This window comes from Hippichthys cyanospilos, chromosome 17, assembly GCF_059441005.1.
Source record: "Hippichthys cyanospilos isolate Australia breed blue-spotted pipefish chromosome 17, RoL_Hcya_1.0, whole genome shotgun sequence".
In the NCBI taxonomy this organism is placed as follows: Eukaryota; Metazoa; Chordata; class Actinopteri; order Syngnathiformes; family Syngnathidae; genus Hippichthys; species Hippichthys cyanospilos.
In genome coordinates this window covers 8,006,330-8,025,220 of record NC_142385.1, presented here as the reverse complement: position 1 = coordinate 8,025,220, position 18,891 = coordinate 8,006,330, and the positions used below count along the sequence as shown (strand labels likewise).

At 37.3% G+C, this 18,891-nt stretch overlaps 1 protein-coding gene across 1 annotated transcript; it reads right to left on the bottom strand.

Annotated features, from left to right (window-relative positions):
• Positions 1 to 141: 141 nt before the first annotated feature.
• itgb3b (integrin beta 3b) lies at positions 142 to 18,596 on the bottom strand. Its single transcript, XM_088438830.1, has 15 exons — positions 18,414 to 18,596; positions 17,780 to 17,865; positions 17,341 to 17,545; positions 16,809 to 17,061; positions 15,455 to 15,617; positions 13,824 to 13,985; positions 13,631 to 13,726; positions 11,742 to 11,831; positions 11,380 to 11,514; positions 9,130 to 9,562; positions 4,630 to 4,852; positions 4,436 to 4,536; positions 4,133 to 4,252; positions 963 to 1,129; positions 142 to 369 (listed from the first exon to the last, which is right to left on the bottom strand). Exons 1-15 carry the CDS (start codon positions 18,466 to 18,468, stop codon positions 301 to 303), a joined length of 2,358 nt encoding a protein of 785 aa, XP_088294956.1. The 5' UTR covers positions 18,469 to 18,596; the 3' UTR covers positions 142 to 300.
• Between the last annotated feature and the right edge of the window lie 295 nt (positions 18,597 to 18,891).

Sequence of the window (18,891 nt, the reverse complement as noted above, 5' to 3'; positions counted from 1 at the left end):
CTTTACACCAAGAGCACCATCTAAAGGAGTACAAAAAATACAGCTGGTGCTTCATTTTCCTATCACTATTACATAGGTATTAGAAGATCATGAATCATGAATGGCACACTCACAGAAAACAATATTTATTAAGCCAGAGAGTTGTTTTGTGACAAATCTCATATCGAGAGCCACACAGTCATATTTACAAAATAACAATAATCCTTATTATTTCTTGCATTGTGACAGTAGAGACCTGCACATGTTTCTGTGCCTTCCCAGTGGAAGTCTGCTTCAACCTCAAAATGTTTTCAGCCGGGGTCAGTCTTTTCCTCTGTATGTGATGTTTGTGAAGGTAGATGTGGCCCCTTTATAAAGAGGATTGTGTCCCTGTAAATGAAGCAGACACCGTACAAATTGTATTAGTACGTTCTATAACTTCTAGAACTTTCTACAACTGTGGAGGTTTCTACGACTAGTGGAGGTTTTAAGTTGGGTAAGCCCACAATGAAGTCCCAGATGGTCCCAGGTAGGAAATGCATGGTAACAACGATTCAGCTTTGGAGTGGGTGTAGCATTAGAAATGAATTGTTGTGCTTTGGTGAGAGCCACACAGCAGCCAACTGCCAGGAAAAGCCACTTAACTTTGGCTAATTTAAAACCAAACCCTTCCGCGAGCAGCCTTTTGTAGTGCTGCAGCTAACAGCAGGCCACACGAACAATAAAAAGACACCACGGTGCAGCATGTGTGTGCAGCCCCCATAAGCACCCTTTACATATTTTTCTGCTTTTTTTCCTGCCACTGACTTGCTATGATTACGTGTTCATTATATGATCAAATTCAAAGAAAAAACATGTCCATCCTTTCAGAATGCCGTTGAATGGGGATGTCTCAAAAGAGAAAATAATCCATTGTAAAAAAAAATAAAAAAGGGGGGAGGGGCGCACAATTTGACTTTTTTATGATCGTACATTCCACCTACCGTGTCCCACCTGGCCCGTGCGCGCTCTTCCTCAAATTTAGCAAACTCTCGCCTATCATGAATGGTGATCAGCAGCTTCCAGATGAGTAGCGCCGCCAAGCCCAAGAACAAGATGGCCCCGGCCACAGAGAGCAGAGCCACCAAAATGTCTGGACCCTCGGGACAGTCTGAGGAGATGCCGCAACACAGAGGAAAGGGCTTTTAAAAATAAATAGCACTGTCAAAATTAAAATTTTCCAATGTCAAAATTGGTAGTTTTGTTCTACAGTTGTATTTTGACAACAATTTGAAAAAAAAATAAATTATATATATATATATATATATATATATATATATATATATATATATATATATATATATATATATATATATATATATATATATATATATATATATATATAGATTGGTAAAAAACAGTTATTGGAAAATGGGATTAATCAAGATCAACTTTGAAAAGTTTTGCGATTAATTAGCTTTTAAAAAATTAATTGTTTGACACCACTAGAAATTCATAGTACTCACAGTGGGGGATTTATAAAATATTACTGTATTGACCACCTGAAGGAGAATTCAAGTATGACAACAGTTACAACAATGATTCAAAACTAATCATAAATACATACATATTGCTAATTTATAAAAAAAATACACTTCTTTTAAAATATGAAACCAGTCAGTGACACTAAAACACAGGAGCAGTTTTTGAAAGGTCTTTGAACTTATTACTTGGTTACAATAATGAGCGTTACCAAATTGTACGATCTTAAAATCTTTCAGCGTTCGATGCTACTCCAGTCTAAATTTTAATCTTGCAAACAAACAACTTTACTGATGCACAATCATCAGTAGATGGCACCAATGCCCCATTTTAGATATGATATTAAACACTTTATTTTAAGGGTCTTAAAAAGAACAAAATGTTCAATGATGGATAGCAGTGAATGTTAATTGTTGATCAACAATTTAATTGTAAAAATTTACGTAAATACAAATTAATACAGATTTTAATTTTTAACAAACCATTTGTGGAAAAAAAACAACTAAATTACTACTATACTGCAGTTCTCCTGATGGTGTAAATTAAACTATGCAGTAAACCACATTTTCCCACCCCTGGTTTGTAGAATAAGCTGTCGTTGGTCCTTTTTGTTGCTTTTTTGCCCAATATCGCGACTTATTAGTTTGTGCAGTGCAGGGCGCCCTCCGGGAGAGGCCACATTTTACAAGTGGCATCAAAGCTCCACTTCCTCCTCTTGCGTCCATTTATTTTTGCTCTTTCCTGTCTTCCCTTTGAGCCTTCTGTCGTATATCACATGCTCATCACATCTCTAGTCCAAATCTCGTCAAGCTTTCATTGAGCGTTTATGTAACTTCTAACTTGTTTTCTAACTTTCTGTTTTGCACTTCTTTTTGCTTACCTAGCTCTCCTAATGTGGAGTCAGCGGATCCCGAAGGAGCCGGGCCGGGATGTTTTACGAGCCACTTTGCCTCGGCGGGGCACAAACGTGTTCAAGGTAAACTTTGGTGTATTTCCCTGCTCTAAATGTGCAGGCTAAATTAGACCCGCTTATTCATTAGAGGCAAGAGACCCTGGGATAGACTTTCTCTCCGGGCAATTGAGGCCCATTAAATGAGTCCCTTCCCCTCTCCATCACCACCCAACAAGCAAATGAATTTTAAATGAATACTGACCAAGGTTCTAGGATACTTCATTAGGTATACCGGAACAAATCCAACAAAGGAACAAATATTTGGACTGAACAATCATGTAAAATACTGTACATAACATTTTTTATGAATAAAATACCACTAATGCATTCTCAAGTTTTGAAGGGTCAGAAGTCAGAATTTCTTGACAATAATATGTTCTATGTAGTTGCACTAGTCTTACTAAAATACCCTGATGATTATTATGCTTGCGGGATACTAATTAAGCAACAAAATTGATCTCCAGCTCAAGGGGCAGCAATTTTGCCACTTGCTTGTGAACGTCAACTAAACTAAAAAAAAGAGACAGGAAATAACACCATGTCTAGACTAGTGGGGTCGATTTTTTATTTTTTTTTACTTGAATTCCTCTTTAAGGTTAATCTTTTATTATCAGGGTGCACATAAGAGGTACGCATGCGAGACAGAAATCACTGATGCTTCACTTCGTGCAAACATGTACCCTTTAACTTTCATCCATGACAGCCGAGTCTGAGCTGAACAAATATCTTTGTTTTCTCCTGTAAAGTGGCTCCAAGATGTCACTTGACACACATTCAAATGAGGTGCAAGATATATCAGTCACTAGCAAAAATGTGGGAGCAAAACTGAGAACAACATTGAAGGAAGACTTTTTTATGAAAGAAAGAACATGCCAAACACATAGATACATTCTTTATACTGATAAATGAAGCTTCATGATGCACCTGTGATATTTATTTTTGAATCCTCTAGGTGGTGCTCTTGATTCAAAGATAAATCTTAGGACAGTAGAAATGTATTAAATTTCACCTGTCTCTGAACCATAAGTGACATCTAGAGGAGTTAAAAAAATATCACAAGTGCTTCATGAAGCTTCGTATGTCTATCACTAATATAATTTATTCAAATAAAAAATTATGAAAATATATTTGTATTTTGTATTTTTTGTGTTGTTTAATAATTCACAATAAACTATTTAGTAAAATAAACCTCGGAATGATAACGATAAGTATAAGACAAGTATAAGACAAATTTTCTATTAACATATTTTCACATAAAAATGAGTAAAAGAGACCTTAAACGTTTTTTTTTTTTAGTTACTTTTGATCAGATTTTTAGATTTTTTTTTTTTAAAAGTGATGCAACCTGGGTTATGTAATAGTTTTTCTTTATTTTATTGTCTCAGGACAATTGACTCAGACTGGAAAATATACCTATGGGTATCTATATGCAAGTTGTAATTGAATCTTAAGATGAAAAGTGTTTTATTTATTAATATAATTTATATCAACGTATGTATATATATATATATATATATATTATATATATATATATATATATATATATATATATATATATATATGTATAAAATAATTGCTTATAAATGGTTATAATTCAATTAATTCTCATGAATGAAATCATCTAGCTAAACCTACTAATAAAAACAACTGTTGTAAAATTTCAATTAATGATTCGGTTACCTGGCTCCTTGACGACAAACAGGATGGACTTGCCGCTAGCATCTTCGTAGTACTGGAAACGCTGCACGCAGTCGTTCTCGTCCTTGTAGGTGCAGTTGACCGCGTTTGTATCATGAAGCACTAGCCGCAAAGTCCAAAATGTCGCTTGTGAGATGCGCAGTGTTCATATTTCTTTTTAGGGGCTTGTTGTTAGTGTTTATTTTTTTCTTTTGACACTGACGGACAAATGTTCGGTAATTTTCTCTAGATCATTTTTTTTGGTGGGTATTTTCAATTTTTGATTATACCAAGCATGCACCTCACCCAATTCCTCCATCAGCACAATCTCATCCTTGCAGATTCGGGCGCAGGTGTTGTCCTCAAATAGATTGCCTCTATTGAAATGTTTACACTCCACACATTCCCTGCCATAAGAGAAAAAATACAACAATAACAAAATATGACCAAATTCCCGGTTGATTAAACACAAAGTGACCATAGTGAATACTCCTGTGTACTTTTTCATGGTGCAGGCGTCAGGGCAGGTGGGGCACTTGTCACAGGTGGCTCCGTAAGCGCCGGGTTGGGTGCACTCGCAGGCGCCGCACACGCACTGGCCACGCCCGCTGCACAGCAAGCCCAGATGGGACATGCAGGTGTCGGTGCGCGTGGAACAGTTGCAGTTCTCCCCCTGCCAGTCGGGGGCACACTGGCAAAAACCGCAGTTGCAAACGCCATGACCTGAGAGTAGAAAGAGAAGAGGAGTGTAGTCCTAAATTGCGTCTACCTTTTTGGTGGAGAATTTTTTAACTAACTAATTCGAACCTAAAGACATATTTGTTTTATGTTTTCGTTTTATTTTAATTTTTTTTAAGAGTCCAGACATTCCTATGTACTTATAACCTATTCATATAAGAACCTGGCATTGAATATCTGAACTCCTAAACACATAAAAATATGTATTTTGATAGGAATGAGTTCAACAAGTAAATCTTTAGTTTTAGGATAAATAATATGCCTAATTATAAATAAATAAGTAAAGATCTGTTCTGACAAAGAAATCATTAACTTCTAAATAGGGTCAGTGTATGAAATGTAAAACCCGAAAAAAATAGCTTTTTGGAAAACTCGAAAAAAAATAGTTTTCTTGTAGAATGCTGTTTGTCCAGCTATAATCTGCCATCAAAAAATCTTTGCCTTTCAGCCATCAATATGACAGTTTGTGTTGGTTACTTACTATAAAATTCTTTTATAACAAAATTATATATTTTTCTGGAATGTGTACATTTTAATCATTATGTTAAAATGTTTTTTTCATGGATGACACTTTTAAATATATTTTTATAATCTCATGTACCACCCGACTGCCTTCATATGTTCCCGGTGGTTCATTTGAGACCCCCTGTGTTTATGATAAAGCTGTTCTGCAAATTGGGTTTTAAAAATATATATTATTGTATCTCCTTGGTATATACTGACATAAGCATGTCCCAAACCTGTTATTAAATTGTGCCGGGAAAAGCATGCATAATGTGTCTTCAAAGTGTCGCAATATTTGGTTCTTTTATGTCAGTGCAGTATTTCTCACAAGGTTTATATTATTTTCAAAGACTGCAATCAGGATTTTTTTGGTGTGTGTGTCTTTTCATGTTCCAGACCTCGCGAAAAACAATATGTGCTTTTGGTTAACGTTTATATTTGCCATGTTTTTCCCATCTGTCTACAGCCAGACAATAAATAGGGTGACAGTGCACAAAGCATTACGACCACAATCACCATAACCCCATCAAACAATGATCTGTAACAATCACCACTTCCTCGCAGAACCGACTATTGTAAAGATGCTTCCATTTCTTTAACCTTTGAAGGCAAGCGCCATTGCCTGAAAATCTCCCGTTCTGGCCCCTTTTTGTGTCGGCCCAAACATGGCTTTATTTTTAGCGCCATTACAATACGCCAGGCCCGTGAGTAAGCACATAGGTATTTTCATGTTAATCTGTCCACTCGGGGGAATGCATAGCGTATGTGTAAACATACCATTGAGATGTTAAGATGCAAAGAAGTACGCAACTGGAAAGGACACTACACTGCTTGTACTTTAATGTGCTTTATGTTAGCTTAACTGGTCCAAAAAACTCCCTGTGAAGTGTTAATCACAGCCAAAATAAATGTGATGTCTGAAAAATACACCTATTCGTACCCACCCGCATATTTTGTGGCGTTTATGAAATGCCCTAAGATGTTGTCCAAACATCTTGCTCGTTATAAGTCATTGATAGCTAGCCATCTTGATGGCGAACATCTGCCCGAAAACGCAGTGGTATTTTTCTAAAGATGGGTTTGTTTACAATCTATTAAAACCATAACCCGTATGAATAGTCAGGGTTCACTCTGTAGGTTGTTAAGTTAAAAATTTGTGTTTCAATCATATGTTCTATGCGCTCACATTTGTCTAATCACAGCAGTGTGATTATTATTGCCTTGTTGGAAAATTAATTATATATTAATATCTCAGGGGGCAGCCATCTTGTCACGTCCTGTTGACTAAAAATGACAGCACGGTTGCTCAGGGCTCAACACCGACCAATCACCGCTCATCTGTTTTCTAACTTTGGTCACGTGACTGAGCTGAAACATGACTGGTTGCTACCTGAGCTCTGAGCAATTGTGACGTCATTTTCCGTCAAAAGCAAGTGGCTAAATGGCCGCTCCTTGAGGCAGGGAAAAAAATAACGAGTGGAGGATTTTTCTGCTTAATTCATGTCACAAACTAAATATGATTTAAAATCCCGAGTTTAGGCCAGCGAAAACAAAGAAAATCTCATGTAAATTCCGAAATTATGAAATCTTTGGTAAGGATGCTGAGTACTTAAATACTGTTTGATACAAAATGAAATGTAACTAAAAGAGAATTTTTAGTGAATGTTGAATTTGCAAGAGTGAAAATCTAATGTATAAAGAGCTAAAGTGCTTCATAATTGACATAAATGACAGGACACGTTGATGCTGACATCTCAATGCAGTTACTGTTTCTACTGATCACTTTTTTTCACACTAGTGGGGCTGCCTAGAACATATTTTGAAGAAAACTGTTGACTAGACGTCCCCTTTAATACTGTTTCTGGAAGTTTCAACTGTTTTGTGAAGTTCTCGCGAGAGAATTTTGGAAATCGGTGTGGACAAGAACAAGGAAAATTACTGACAGCATCTAACAGACCTTCCATTGTTACACCAGCATTACACCAAAAAGTCCCCGGTTGACTTACTCATGCATGAGGCCTGATGTCATGTTTTTCACTCAGTCTCTACATTTTCATTCATTTTGCCTTCAAAATGAAAACCCTTTGACTCAAAATTCATGCTGCGCACGTGAATCTTCATAACATGCACATTGAGTGCAGCACGTGGTAATTGTGAATGGAACCCATGTCCTGGGCTGAGAAGAGAAATGTTTTTGGTTGTAATTCTTACCAGATGAGGTGCATGGCAAGTCCGTATGCGGTAATGACTGCTGCCAACTTGCGCTGCAGATTCGTGTGTGTGTGTGTGTGTGTGTGTGTGTGTGCGCGTATATTCTCATAGACACAAAGACACTGACCATTTATTGTTAACCCTTGATGGAAATTCCAAATTACTCATTTCAACCCTCCCCGGGTTAGGTTAGATCAAATACAGTACTCATGTCTAAGAAGTGCAATCATTGACAGCTAATTCATAATCAGATTAATAACTATTTTTTATAATAATTTTGGGACCTAAAATTGTGAAAATCCTCAATTTTTTTAGCCCATAGACATTTTATACTATCATTTTTCTTCAGTCCATGGAATGGATTTATTGTGCTGAATCTAGGGCAGGATATTATTAAATAAAAAAATATGTATTCATTACTATTATTAATATATATTATATATTTTACATGTTTTTTTTTAAAAAAATTTTCATCACTTCATTCAAAAAGGTAAATTCATAATTTGGGGGAATGAAAATTGTGAAAATCCTCAGATTTTTATCCCATACACATTTTATTTGATCATATTTCTTTAGTCCATGGAACAGATTTGAGGGAAATCAGATTTCACAAAAAAGTTTTAATTTTCATCACTCCATTCAAAAAGGACATTTTTAAATGATCAATTAATATACTTAACCATTATTTGTTGATTAATTGCTTCACCTCTAGTCGAATCAAAATTAAACAATTACCAACATTGGTTTTTATTTTGGAAAACAATGATCATCGCTGTGGGCTATTTTCTGACTTTGCATACCAAATAAGTCACAAAATCATAAAGAAGTATATCTGTTTGTATAAAAACATTCTATATTTGAATAAAGGAATGCTTTTTTTAAAAAATGGATTTATCAATTGATAACTTATTTTAAAAAACTGTTAGTTGCAGTCCTACTTGCGTATTTTTTACTATATGCTGGCATCTATTGTTGAATTACCGTATTTTCCGCACTATAAGGCCCACCTAAAAGCCTTATTTTATTTTATTTTTTTTAAAAAGCTGATGGTGCGCTTTATATATGGATCAATATTGAGATTGGGATTCATAGATGGGGAATAAACTGATAAAGTAAGCTTTATCCTTTTCTTTTGTGTGTTTACAGTTGAACAAGGATGGTCATATTGACATTGAGTTATGATGCTTTGAGGGTTTAGAGCTATTATTTGAGTTATTATTGATATTACTTTGAGTATTACTATATTTTGATTGAAAAAGTTTTAAAATGTGTCATGAATTGAGGGTGCGCCTTATAATCCGGTGCGCCTTATATATGGAAAAAGTATTAAGATATGCCATTAATTGAGGGTGCGCCTTATAATCCGGTGTGCCATATAGTGTGAAAAATACGGTACATTATATATTGTATATCAGAGACTCTAAATTGTCCATAGATGGGAATTTGAGTATAGTTGCTTGTTTGTCTATACTTTTTGGCCAAAGTCAGCTGGGACAGACTCCATCTCACTGAGATTTAATGATAAAATAAAAAAATATGGTACATACCAGAGCAAAGTTCTCCCTTATAGCGAAGGCAGTTGAAGTCATCGCACTCGCACAGCTTCCCCCACACTTTGCCAAAGTCACTGGTGTGGCACACGCACTGGCCGCACACGCAGTCCCCACGCCCGCTACAGACACCCGACACACCGGACTCGGTGCAGCGGTCCTGGTCGGCCGGTCCGTAGTCGCCCTCGGCGCACTCGCAGTGCGGGCCCAGGCGTCCTGGGTGGCACGTGCAGATGCCGCATTGGAAGGTACCGTTGCCGTGGTGACACTTGGGGCTGCTCGGCTGAGCCTTGTTCTGGCACTTGCAGTCACATTCGATGGTGACGGTGATGGATAGCGAGTCCTTGAAACCAACTGGCTTGATGATGAAGGTCTTCTTTTTCTTCTGTTTGGGGCAGGCTCGTGCTCGGGCCTCCACGCTGAAAGACACCTGACACACAAGCCATGGAAAATGTAAAAATCTCGATTTTTTTTTTTCTGTGTAAATTTGGCGACCTCTTATTCCTGCTCTAAAATCTTAATATGAGAACTGCTACTATTTGAGAAGCATTGCTTGAATGGTTCTAATCAGTGGTTCTAAATGAAGTGACAAATACCCTTGGGGTTATCAGCAAATCTAATTTAATGCCGTTCAATGCTGTGACAGGAACAGTCAGTTTTCTTTTCAAATTAAGAACAAAATAATTGGAACAAGAAGCAACTTATAGCTAAACTGTGTTGTAGTACTCCTTTGCAAAACACTATAGGCGGATAAGCTGGAAAATAAAACAGATGATGTCAAACAATGGAGCTACAGAATAAAATACATTGTTAAAAATGCAGTTTAATGAATCAGACATGTATTGCACAGCTTCGCGTTGGTTACAGGATACTTGACTGTTAAATAATTCAAAAAAGGTTGACAAACCATTGCTCTGGTTAGATGTCATTTTAAAACCACAATTGTGGTAAAGTATAATGCCGCTGTCGAAAAATATTTGACAGCCCCTCTCGAAGGGCTTTGTGTTTGCCTATAGATTCCACGAGATAGAATCAAAGTTCTATAGGGACTTGTAGCTTTAAAAACACAAAGAATATTCACAAAGCATAAACACCATGCTGTGGCATGTCATACATGCTAAATGAAGCTTCATGAAACTCTCAATGGTGCTCTTGGTTTAAAAAAAAAGTTGAAATTTTACACGATCCATAACCCATCTTAAATAAACAACTTATTATGGTTAGGTCATTTAAGGCAAACACGCCACCTTCAACGCGAGGCTTATTATAGTCGTTGGCAGCATAATAAAAAAACATAATGATTTGTATTTAATTTGTGCTGATTAAAATAAATTCATAATTAAAGGCCAATGGGCTGTGTTGTAAGGACATATGAGGAATGCCTCCAGACGCATGCAAGTAATCATTCATTTGCCATTACATCGAAATCTGGTGCAGGCCCAAAGGCAAGCAGTGAAGGCGTGTGGTAGAACGACCATATAAGGAGAAAATGAGGCCCTGAGAAAACTGTGTGCTGGCCAAAAACTGTCACCTAGGGTGGTAAGAAGAAGAACTTTAAAGAAGGTATGGAAAAATAAACCAGGAAAAAAAAAACAGGAAGAAACAAAAGACAGTTTACAAATAGAAACTGTGAAGGTCAAAAATGGACAAAGGGAACTAACGCTTAAGGTTATATCAGCAGTCTAAACATCAGAAGACAAAAGCTGTGCCCCAAAACAACTAAACTGATTGAATTGATTACTTTATTGAAGGGTCATAAATACTTTTGCAACTTAATATAAAATAAAATGAAATTAACACAAATATATATATAAGTTTTCATTATTAATCCAAAGTATTTCACGGACCTCTAGCAGTCAGACAATGGACCCCCGGGGGTCCGCAGATTTTTTTGCATGCTTGTTTTATTTAAAATCTCAAGTACCCCTGACGTTCCTTCAAGTACCCCCATTTGAGAACCATTGCTCTAGATGGCACACTTGGTTCAAAGCGGCAGGGGACATCCAATCCATTTTTATTGCACTGGAGTTTATTTTTTAAACCAAGAGCACCATCTAGAAGAGTTAAAAAATAACACAGTTGCTTCATGAAGCTTCACTTTCCCATCGCTACTATATGACGGACAAGAAGCCATTCCAACAAGTTTGCGGTTTGGATTAGCGCTGGACTGGATAGATCCCTGTATGTTGACAGATGGTAGATAGATACATTTGCTGGAACTCAGTTTAAGTGCTGCTTTGGACTCACTGTGTCTCCTATCTTGAGTCCGGAGCAGGACTTGAGGCCTGGGATGACTTCTCCATTCAAACACGTGGCGTTGAAAGAGAGGGACAGCTCCTCCGGGACGTCTAGAAGTTCCAGCTCCACCTTGGAACGGATTTTCTGCGGCGATGGTACAAGTGGGACACAGAGATGTTACACACAAGAAAGGATGAATATTTTGAGATGTAACAACTCCCCCATCTAAAAATCCCCACAGACGTGCCATGACAGTATTTCTGTGAATGAGTTGACCAGACTGCGTGTGTGACTCACACACAGTTGGTACGGTGTGTGTCAACAACCCGATGGCCACAAACGTGTTTCCTGTGTGTACAAGTAACACTTACAGCATAGGCCTTCAAAATGAGCTGAATAACATTGCCGGAGTCATTGGACAAAGTTCCCACTGTGGTGCCGGGAATCAGCTCACTGTAGTTCTACAAAAATAAAATGGGAAGGCAAGCAGATTGGTCAAGACAATAAATACTGGATTGTGAATGAAAAAAAAATCAATATTTACTTGGGGAGAGTAATAGTAGAGTACAGCAGTTCACAAATGGGGATATGTGAAGGCACTTGGGATTTTAACAGGGTTTCTGAATGTATCAGAAAATCTAATTTAACTGTAGTTGTTTAATATCGTGATAAGAAAAATACAGTTTTCAAATTAAGAGCAAATTAATTGGGACATGAAGCTACTCTTTGATAAAATGTGTTCTAGTGACCTTGAGTTTTTTTTTCAGGTGTGCATTGTCATTCAATTTTGTGGAAGATGAACCAGAAGTAAAAAAGGTTTTACAATCTATTATATGGAGTCGCTGAATTAAATATGTCAAGAAATATCACTAAAAATGACTGAGTTTCAAAGTTTAATAAATCATACACTGATGGAACAAAATTCAGTTTAGACTAGAGGGAAGGGGTACTTTCCTGGAAAAATATTTCATAGAGGCTAAATATTATACTATACTCAATAGCTACGACTAACAATCATTGTACATCTGACATATGTATTATTTTCTATTCTTTTATTCAACAGACAGGACATTTTTTCAAATGCACTAGCAAGTAAAATACGTGTCAGTATTATATTACTCATTTGGTCTATAATGTAATGGGAAAACGAAGCTTCATGAAGCACCAGTTATGTTTTGACTCTTCTAGATGGTGCTCTTGGTTTAAAAATAAACCCCAGTGCAATTGAAATATATTAAATTTCCCCTGCCTGTTTGAACCAAGAGTTCCATCTAGAGTAGTCAAAAAAATCCCACAAGTGCTTCATGAAGCTTTGTTTGTCCATCACTACCATAACATCAGAAAAAAGGACAGAAAATGTTGAAAATTTCTTCCCAAAGTAAAAGCAAAAGTTTAAAAATGCTTATTTCGATTAAATATAAAGAGAGTTAGAACCTGAATTTGGACCATGTTGAATTGGGTTATGTTTCAAATCATTAAAAATGTTTAATTTGATAATTACTGGTAATAATAATCGCTAATTAATTGTTGAATAATTGCAGTTATATTATACAATATTATACTGTATTATGAGGTACAGTACAGCCTCACTACTATATTACTATACATTGCATTTGTCCTATTCTAAGGCTCACAGCACAATATTACAACATACTATTCACAGTTTTTTTTAATATTTTACCAATTTAAAAAGTAATTTACATTGTATTTTTAAATGTTCAATAATTTCCCCCTCTTCCTATCTAAATCCATTCACATTTGTCTCCTAACTGCAAAACTGCTGAGTCGGAACACTGCGCGCTGGTGATAAATCGTAGAATTTCCATTCCCTCCCGAGTGGCGTTCAAAAATGTCTTTTAAGAGCCAGTGAGGTTTGGAAGAGTTTAAGAATGCGCTGCATGTTCGGGATTAAGTAATAACAGACCGGTCAGAGCTGCCATTCTTCTCCGTTTGCATTCATCTCTCCGGCTCCTGCTTTTGATTTCTGCAGAAATTTTTCCTCATTGCATTTTTTATATACTACAGTATACTGTACGGAAAACACAAAGAATGATAAATCCTTCAGATTTGAATAACCGAATTGAATCGAGGACAACAATGCTGAATATTGTACATTTCAGCGTACGGGGATGAGAGGAGAGCAATCGAACTGGACGCTTTATTGTGTCATGATTTTATTGCTTTTCCATCCATAATTTGCTCAAAATTTTGGAACCGCTAAATGTTTGGCGCATTCCCGCCGCAATCATAAAATGCTGACCTGGTACAACGAAACCACAGGGTTGGTGACAGCGAAGATGAGGTTGATGTTGTTCTCTGACATCTTCTCCGTGATGAGAGCGAGGGATGGGTAATCCTGTCCAAAGGAAAGATTGAAATATTAGTGTTTATTTCGCCCCGTTTGCACACTTTTACCCAAGCGTGAGCGACAAACACACACACCGCACGCTAACCATGACGGTAGACATGCTGTACAAGTTGGCCGAGTTGAGGTGGCAGCGTCCGTCATTGGGCTGCACGATACCGGCCAGGCGACCGTCCAACGCCACGTGCGTTTTGGCATCCGAGGTGAAGATGAGGAGGTGGGATGCGCCGGGGCGCCAGCCGATCTTCTCCTGGGTTATCATCCATTCGCAACATATTAGCCAAAATGTTACGATGACAAAATATTTCCTTAGCCTAATAGTGTCATTTCTCAAAAGTATTTTTTTTTATTATTAATTGAACAAGTTCAACCTTTGCATATATTATATTACCATTACCCGTATGCCTAAGATTCTACATAGACATTTACAGGACAGGAAGCGGGCTAGTGAAGAAGAAAAAAGAGTTGGCAGAGTTCTGACTTTTATCTCGTAATTTTCACCCGATTTCCAGGTTTTTCATTTTATTATCAGAATTCTTAGTTTAAAGAATTCTGACACTATTCTTACTTTGTGCTCGGAATTAAAGGGGACTGAAAACTCCCGCCCGGAAGTTGTATCCACTCCTGCCCTCATTGGTCGATGATCATGCACGTGTCTTGTAGAAGTGCCCGTGAGCTGATCTGATTGACAGATTAGCTATACAGTCTCTCTCATGAAATTTACACACACTGTTAGGGAGACGCTAAGGGAGAGCACCGCAGCAGCAGAGTGTTTTAAATCTCTTACCTAAATTTCTTTTGTAATAAATTGGAATTTCAAGTGTAAACTCTGCTTATTATAATGTTTGGTCAGCCATAGGCTTCACTCTAATTCGACTTTCAGGCCAACCGCAGCTCTCAGTGATCCCGGCTACAGCCAATGGATGGAAACGGGAAGGTATAACAGTACAGTTACAATACAACATTTAATAATTGATGTCTGGCATGCAGGGAACCTTCAGTGCATTGCTCTGCAATATGCATATTTTTTAATGAAAAAAAATCTGCGATGCACTGAGGGTGCGAAAAGTGAGGTGCAAAGTAGCAAGGGATCACTGTATAGTCAGAAATCTGACTTTAAACTGAATATTCTGAAAGTCAAAATTCTAAGAATGAAGTCAGAATTCTGACTACACAAACACATTTTTTTCTCAAAATTGTGACTTAAGTGAGAACTCTGACAATAATTAAATGAGTACTCTCACTTTAAAGTCAGCATGTGGCAAAATGTGTTTTTTAAGGTATTAATTGTACATGAGAAAATTGAATTTATCAACCTGATTATTGACGAGTTATGAATTTACTACGACAATAAGTATGTATGTACAGAAAGTATGTTTTTATTTTCTGTATTAAAAAGTCCTTTTAGTCTAAAAAATAGAAACAACCACATGAAGCTTCATGAAGCACCTGTTATGGGTTTTTTTTGTTTGACTCCTCGAGATGGTATTCTTGGTTCAGAAACAGGGCAAATTTATTACATTTCCACCCCACTAGTGTTTATCTTTAAACTAAGAGCACCACCTAAAGGAGTTAAATAACAACACAAGGTGCTTCATGAAGCTTCATTTTCCCATACACTACTAAAAAATAATTTATCATACTACAAGCGCGGTATATTTTTGTGATCCTTTGCAACAGCAATATCTGAGTTTTATATTTAGGAGCAAATGGGCGTACCTTGCAAACTGCCGCCTGGAGGATGGCGTCAAAGCCTCCCTCAGGGGCATCTCGGTTCCTGGATACCATTTGCTTCCTCACTTCTTCGGTGAAGCGGCTCACTTTGTCCGTCAACGACAGAACATGCTTGTAGCCAAACTGGGGCCGGCAGGTGGTGTTTATGCTATCCGTTGAACAGAAACCAATTAGGACAAACACTGAAAAAAGGCGTATAATTTACATTTGAACATTGTCATGGCACTCTAAAAAAATTAAAATATATTAAAAAAATACAGAGGGAAGTATTTGAGGCACAATATTTACTTAATACCTGATATGCGACTTTTGCTTTGCTGTTTGCACACTTTCTGGTGTTTTTATTTTATACCAAATGACTTTTGGTATGAGGTCCAAAAACAAAATCTAGATTTTTTTTCCCCAGAAGTCATTCAGAATGACAATAATGTCGGGAGAAAAGCTATTTATAGCCTATGCATAACTTGTTCAGTTTTTCATCACAACATGAAGGATAAATGATTTAGAACAGTGATTAAAAAAAAACTTTTTCAAAACTATTGTGAGAATGTGTCTGCCAAATTAAGTTTCCACTTTCAGCTTACATACATGTTCAAAAGTCCACATTCTGTCACCAAATTGTCAGGTGCATTTTTAGTGCTACTTTTAAGTAGTGTGTAACTACTGTAAACACGTCTCGATAACCACCCATCTAGCAGTCTGTCATTTTGTGTGAAACCTTGATTTTTACGATTTAGCTCATGTTATGGTCAATTCTTAAAATGAGGAATTCATGAAATCTTTATGATTTATTGCCCAGTGCTAGCTGCAACTATTTCAATAATGCATTAATCAGTCAATTATTTTATCGACTAATCAAAAGTCATTTTCATCCCTTTATAAAAAAATAGGACTTTTTTTTTTTCAAACTGTGCAGGAAACTAACTAATAATATTTTTAACAATATTAAAAAATATTAACAATATTTTTATGATTCATGACTCGCTTGGTCCATAACATTAGAAAAGAATCAAACATTATGATTGTTATGTTCCAAAATAAAAATATAAAAATAAAAATAAAAAATGTGAAGGTGTTCGATTTTGATTTGGCTTGATGAGGAGTGAACTAAAAAATCTGATAGTTGAGTAAAGTTGAGTACATTTTATGTCTTTAAATAATTGATTATCGAAAACAGTTATCGATTCATTCAACCGGGGATTCGTTTTGGTGAATTATTCACCTTTTTCAATGATAGGTATGAATAATGATAATGTTTCTGTTACATAAATAGCGACAACTGGACACACGTTGTTTTGACATCATTTCTGCGCCAAAGAAGAGAACAAAAATCTTGTACCTATAACAAGGGTTTTTCACGGCCTCCTTGGGTGAGATGTACATGTAAGGGGAGATGGGCTTGTCCACAAAGGCCCCAAATCCCATGCGGAGGTTGCTTGTAGTGCGATTCATGGCCTCGGCCAAGCCCTTGCCCAGTGTCCTCAAGCGGTACAGGTCATCGTTCATGGAGTAGGAGAGGTCCATGAGGTAGTACAGGTCCACGGGGTAGTCCTCCACCTGCCGCACTTTTACCGTAAAGCGCTTGGCGTCGTCTTAGGAAACGATACAAAAAAGCCCTTGATGTCATTTATGAATGGCAACTGAAACAAAGTAGTGATGTGAAACTGAAGCTTCATGAAGCACTCATGATATTTTTTGTCCTCTGCATGGTGCTATTGGTTTAAAAATAAACCAGTCCAGTGGAAATGTATTAAATTTCCCCTGCATCGTGGACTTAAGAGTACCAGTCAAAGAATATCACAAGTGCTTCACGAAGCTTCGTTTGAGCTGATGAATGTTTGTTTCTGTGGCGCATCTCTGCTGTGGCTCACCGGGCCTCAGAGTAATGTGCAGTTTCTGGGGCTTGATCTGGGTCACGTCCTGCGTGGCCCCCGCCGCCTTCTTGCTGAGGGGCCGGTCCTCGATCACCTGCATCCTGCTGTTTGGAGACTCCACGGCCGAAGGGGCGCAGCCCGCCGCCACCAAATTGGCTTTTCGGTCGCAGCGGGACGAGCTGCCTTCCCCGTGACCGAATTCCTGACAGCAAATTGGTCCAACTTTAGGAGTTTACAGTATAACATCAGTTAACTCATTCAATCCCAAAGACGGACTTTTACGTCCACATATTCAACCCCGGGTACTTAAAAGCCTTACCCAGATATTCAAATATTTAAATTGATATTTTTTTTTACATTTTAGGCTAAAGGAGGGTCTAAAAATTTCTGGTACAACATGAGTTAAGCCATAGAAATGGAACTCAGAACCACCCACCTCTTGTACACACCATGCACAGCTGGGGTGCACAGCCAGACACTGCTTACATGTGCTGGCACCCCTTGAGGTGCACACATTCGAACCTGGAGCAGCAAACAGACATTAGAAAACTCCAAATTGAAACCATTATTTCAAAAAGTTGTCAAAACAAAGTCTTTCATTTATGTCAGCTAATTTATGTCGAGGTGCATAAAATGCCTAACTGATCATTTCTGGGACAAGTAAAATCTTCATGATCATTAAAACAGGCTCTTTTTTTTTTCCAGGGCTTATAAGTGTTTCTGTGATACATTGGCACTTTGTATATAGTATGCATATGTCAAATATTCTGATGTAAGCACGTCTAGTGCGCATTTCATCCCAATAAGAGATAAAGATCTTAAAAGTACATTATATTCGAAATCCTACGAACACTGCTACGTTTGTGTTATCAAAATGTTGGTACATACAATAATTAATTAAAAGTAGAACAGTTAGCATTGCAGTTAGTATCCTTATTAATATAAATACAACAAAACATCCTTATTTGCTGTTGACAAACAAAAATGAAATCATCGTGTAGCACAATTCGAAACTATTGCTCTTTAGAGTGTTTAAAATCAAGTCAAAACCTTAAGAAATTGGAGCCTACCATTAACTCCAGTTATTCCCAAAATGATCCAAAGGCACATCCAAATCGCGTCCATCCTGCTGCATGCATGTGTGCGCACTCCGGGAAGACTCAGCCGAGTGCAAAGAATAATGTGGGGGGATTTGTGCTCAATTCCAAATGTCTTGAAGCCGGCCCCCAACTCGAATGAGTTTGGATACAACGTCCCTTTTTCTGATGTGAGGCTTAATTGAAAGCACACTGCCCTCTCGTGGATGATAAGCGTAAATTCAACGAGAACTACAGCAGCAGATTGCGATTAAAGTTTTTCCCCCGAATATGGGGGAAAATATTTATCTGTGCCCAACCTTATTTCATCTTTGTTGTTTGGGATCTTATTTATGCATCTGTTGTTTTAAATCCTCTACAACATAGGCACATTTTAGGAAAAGTTATTAAAAATGTGAGTTAGTGAGTTAGCCATTATTGCTCCTTGCTTGTGGTGTTTAATAATGACTAA